General features: G+C 29.3%; 1 protein-coding gene across 1 annotated transcript; it reads left to right on the forward strand.

The window, feature by feature from the left end:
- The first annotated feature begins 2,272 nt into the window (after positions 1-2,272).
- On the forward strand, positions 2,273-3,247 carry LOC119688747. The gene has a single exon (XM_038103439.1). It carries the CDS (start codon positions 2,392-2,394, stop codon positions 3,157-3,159), a length of 768 nt encoding a protein of 255 aa, XP_037959367.1. The 5' UTR covers positions 2,273-2,391; the 3' UTR covers positions 3,160-3,247.
- Positions 3,248-5,311: the final 2,064 nt, after the last annotated feature.

Genomic DNA, 5,311 nt, shown 5'->3' on the forward strand with positions numbered 1-5,311 from the left:
GGCAGGATATTAAAATGAAAACTTAACATAATTACAAGTCTGTTTAAAGGTTTAGTTTAGTCACTCAATTTTATTCATAATTATATAGTACATAAAACTTGTATCTATAAAATTTAAAACCCTTTAAACGCTGGTGCTAAAATAATTATAGTTATCTACGCATATGTTAGAATATACGTCTATATAGGTATTAGTATATATATACTAATATAGATACATAATAGAAATTACATGTAACTTATAATATTAATTTTTTAACAATTGTAATCGTATAGTTGAGTTATAGATAGGTTCCTATTAACTATTTCGTATCCGTATTTAACTATCAAATTGTTCTTTGGCATGGTACACAATTGTAACTAACATAGCTAATCCTTAAACGATCATAAATTAAATTAAATAATTGATTACATTAGATTAATAATTTAAATTAAGATATTAAGGATTGGTTTCACTTTAGTATCCGCTTATTGTGTTGAATGAAGAAAGGGAGTTTTAAAGGTCAGAGTTTAAGAGGCTTCCAGTTACGATCATTTATAGATATTATATTTAGTGTTATTATAAGACGTAATAGATTTTTTGGAATGAGAAGTATGCGATAGCTATGATAGGTTATATTGTGCTATCAAAACAGAGAAATAATAAGTACTTGACGAGTCACATCATTACTGATACTACAAATTTTGAAAGACTACATTTTACAAGGTTTTCAGTCACTACAACTATGTACTTGATATTTTTTAAAGTCTAACGAACTCTGCTGTAATTACAAGCATATGATGAAACAAAGCATATATTGTCTATCAAAAGAAAAAAGTTTAAAGTAGCTGGCAATTTACATAAAGAGCACCAAAAGTCGACTACTCTCAAGCCAGGTAGTATGTAATATTTTTAATATTTCATTAGTGCTCTTCACGAAACACAATGTTTTTCAAAAAATGTCAATGTTCACATTAATGTGAATACGATAAATAAAAAAAATTATTAAATTTTAAAAACAATTTCGATTTTTAAAAATATTATCAGAATCACCCAGCATCATATAAAACACAAACCGTCTTTATAGATCTTCCTAGCTGCACTAGTAATATATATTGTTAATGTGAATTACAAGTTGATAATCTTAGTACGTTCATTCAAATACGTTATATGTGTACACTTGGTATCCAAGCTTGTTGATAATATGGGGATTATATTTCAGTATCTATTTTTCTGAATACACGACTATCTGTCAATACTATTCGAGATGTTAACTATATAAGACCAAACCCATTGGCACATATAGTACATAAATGTCCTTTGTTGTAAAGGAAGCTAACCGGTGTAGATCGGCATTCCAAAGCAGATCGGTGCGTCGAAGCAGAGCGGTACACAAAAGGAAATATTTAGATATATAGTTACTTAGGAAGAAAGAAACTATATACTTAAATCTCCTAGCCATAATTATGGATGACAAATCAACAAGTATTGCTTTTTGATTACTAAGTCTTTGGATTAATAGTATTTCTATCAAAGTTAAGCTTGAGATATTTGGGTTTAGCTTAAGAATAAATTTTTTAAAAACATTAATATGGTTCCTCTGATTTAGTGTAGGAAAAAATTGATAGTGAAAGTAAGTGCAGTTATTAAAAAATTTCCTGTCGTATCATTCAATTAAATATAATCCTATAGTTATCTTGGCCAAAATTCGAGAAACGTTTGAGATATTTTTGCAATATAAAAATATGTTTTTTAGTTATTATTTTGTGATGACCTTTATTTAGCCCTCAATGTTATACATTCTTCCAAACGACATTTTAGTTTATTTATTTTATATGGTCTATATAATGTACCTGAGCTATATAATATACTTATATTATATTATATATATTACATATATTATATTATATATATTATTATGTTGAGGCTAGTTGAGTCAGTGCACCTGAGCACTTTTACTCTCTATTAACTGCGAGATTTCTTCAAAACCACTCTTTGCGCCTTGACTAGATTATTGTTTATCACTTCATTAGACTAAGCAATAATTGACCTCAGATCTGTATACCTCCCCGAGAAGCCTGTAACCATTCTGAGATTTGATAACGCGGTGTTGGTCTGTCTGTCAGATTTCGCAAATAATTTCAGGGCTCTATCCTTTATATATAATATTATTTACTAACTATGTTAATAATAATATATTCGTAAATTGAAATTTTGATGCATAACAAAGTTAGCTTTGAAAAATTATTAAATAAAGATAGAAATGTTTTTAAACAGTTTTTCATATTCATTTTTTTCCAATTTACGTTTAGAACAAAATCCATAAACTCACAATTCTATAAACTTTCATTTTTTGTTAGATGTTTCAAAATTTTTTTATGTTACCAAATTTAAACGGAAACCGGAGGAACCATGAACTTGCATCAAAGGAAATATGGTAACCTTTGTAGTGATAATTTCAGATATAAAAATGGTCCTTCAATAGAATATAATCTGGAACAAGTCAGCTTTGTGCGGAGACTAGCTCATCGATTGCGTCTGGCTGTTTTCGAGGGAGGTTCTGATGATCCAGATGAAAATGCGGTGCTTAAAGAAGCCATACGAGCGGCAATAAGAAAGGGTATGAAAGCCACGAAAATTTCAAAAGTAATAGAGAATTTAAATAAATCTCTGAATCCTTCACGCACTCACATTGTTCAACTGCGCCTTGGATTGAAAGTTTGTGCCATCATCACTGCAAATTGTAGTTCGATGCAAAAATTAACGTCCATTTTACAACCTCTCCTGAAGCGACATAAGGCAACCTTTGATAATGTTTTGCCATTCTTCAACTACGAAAATAACATTGAGGCTATTACGTATGACAAAATTGAGCGTAATTCAGACGATTTGGCAAAGAAGTTAATAAATGATGGTCTAGCTTGTAATGCATATGCTGTGCGAGTTGTGGACTACGAAACGGGTGCTGTGAGTTTTAAGTCAAACACAGTGCAATTATCTTCTACTTGTGAAAGTCTGAAGAATATTGGTTACCAAATTTTGCATTTGTATTGCAGTTTTGCAGCAAAAGCACAAGTTCGCTTGAATGATCGGGAAAATGAGCGCTACTTCAAATTCCTTACTAAGTTACTAGAAATACCGGAAGTTCTTAAGGTTACCGATAATGTAGCTTTAAATTAATATCTCTAAAGTATTGAGATTACTAGTATTGATTAACTTTTTTGCTTAATTTATGATTTCGTAACTAATGAACTAAAAATTTTTTGTGATTAAATTTGATTATCTTTTGTATATAATATTGTGTATATTCTGAAGTTTGTGCAAATTAAATTGTGATACTCAATTGTTTAAATCTCTGTTAATTTTAGTTTCTACGTTATACCTTTCAACCCATTGTTTATTAAAGTATATGAAACACAGGATATGAGCATTATATCATTTACTGGATAGGTTATTTTCGATTATCAGTATCAGATAAATCAATTTGATCATGTTTTTTATTATATATGTCTGTCTGGTTTTGATGACTACCACAAATCGGCCTAAAAGTCTGTAGGATAAATAGTAAAACAACACATTTTTGGTTAAATTTGACCTTATTCATCAATGTAGTTTTTTTTCTTCAAGACTTATACAATTGTGCTTCCAGTGCTTCCCTAACATTTCGATACCTCTCTAGTATTATGATTCCACTTCAACCTTAAAATATGTCTTAGTTTCGGCAACGGACTCTTCATTGGCGTGAAATTTATAACCTCTGAAACATTTTTTGAAGGTCTGTGGTAGTAATCGTTGGGTATCAAGTTTGGTGGACACAGTGGCTGTGTCAGTAATTTAATATGTAAGTCATACAATTTAGCCATGGTAGCCAACGACTTGTAACACAGAAAAGTATCTGTTATATGTTGCGGCTCCTGAAATGTCTTCTGTTCAGTTATTGTTGATTAGAAGCATAATATATCAACATGGTCGTATTGCTCTGCTTTTCTATACCACGTGTTTATTTTGTTTAAATTTCTATTAATGATTAAGTAATATAAGTGGTTCACATTTTTATATATAAGTGGTCCACTTTTTTATATATAAGTGTATTTCCGAAATTCGATGGATTTTATCATACGTTTTAATCATGACATATACATTGTCAAAAGACTATTAAACAGTTAATTATTGCAATTTCCTAACCAAAGTAATGTAAGTCATATATATTACAGTACCTATATGTAAAAATTTGTTGCTATGAAACAGCACTTTATTAATGAAATAATTCTTTGTAATTTTTAGAAATTTTATTTAATGGAAAGATGTTTAATGTACTTAAATCATGTATGTATGTAACTTACTATGTGTGAATAGATAATTATCTTACATAGACATTGGGGTTCGTTCATTTAAACTAAATCGAGTAAAGCATCTTGAGTATAAAGTCTTGAGTTTAAGGTTTAAGATTTTAATTTGCAATAAATTGGAATGCAAATGAAACCGCAATATTAGCAATTCTCGTGTATATGCACACATCTCATTTATGGATATGTCGCTATATTTGCTCTCCTGCAACTGCAAATAATTTTTTTCTTTAGCTTTTGGCAATTCGTTTGTTTGTGAAACAAATTTTCCACACGGTAAATTTTTATTGACAATTATATTTAGAGTTGAATTATAAAAATTTCTTGAAATGACTGTGAAAAAACACATGCAAGAATATAAAAAATGTAACCGAATGCTGAAGGATACTGAAGGATGCATATTAAGTAAACATAAAAATATATGCAAAATACTGCAGGATATTTATGTAGAATGGCTTCGACGCATTCAAATCTGCTGAAGGATAAAAGTTTACAACATTGACATGGGGCATAGTGAACTTACATGTGCAGGCGTAGAGTACAGATATCCTTACTGGCGGATCATACAGTTTGCTTAAGTTAAAATGTTATTTATAAAACAATAAAAATCATAAAGGAAAAAGAAACAATAAATTTTTAAATGTAAAAAAGAAAATATTAAAAATTTTATTATAGAAAACAATTTACTGCAGAAAATATTAATGCCTTGAGCAATAAAAATTCGGAAGTTAGATTAGGTCTTCTGTTTGAATGAAACCGAATAATAAATGATGTATTCAGCAGCAGTTTTAAATTCTTTGGCGATATATGAAGAAGTGCATTTAAGTGTAAAATATGTTAATTTTTTTTATTTATATTTCTTTGCTTTTATAATTGGCAAAGTTTGATGAACGAGAGTCCAAATTATTCTGTAAAAGTGCCATAACATTTATTAAACTATGTAGGGATTGAAATGTTCGCAATATTGGCAACGTGGAAAAAATTCT

This window comes from Teleopsis dalmanni, chromosome 1, assembly GCF_002237135.1.
Source record: "Teleopsis dalmanni isolate 2A chromosome 1, ASM223713v2, whole genome shotgun sequence".
Taxonomy (NCBI): Eukaryota; Metazoa; Arthropoda; class Insecta; order Diptera; family Diopsidae; genus Teleopsis; species Teleopsis dalmanni.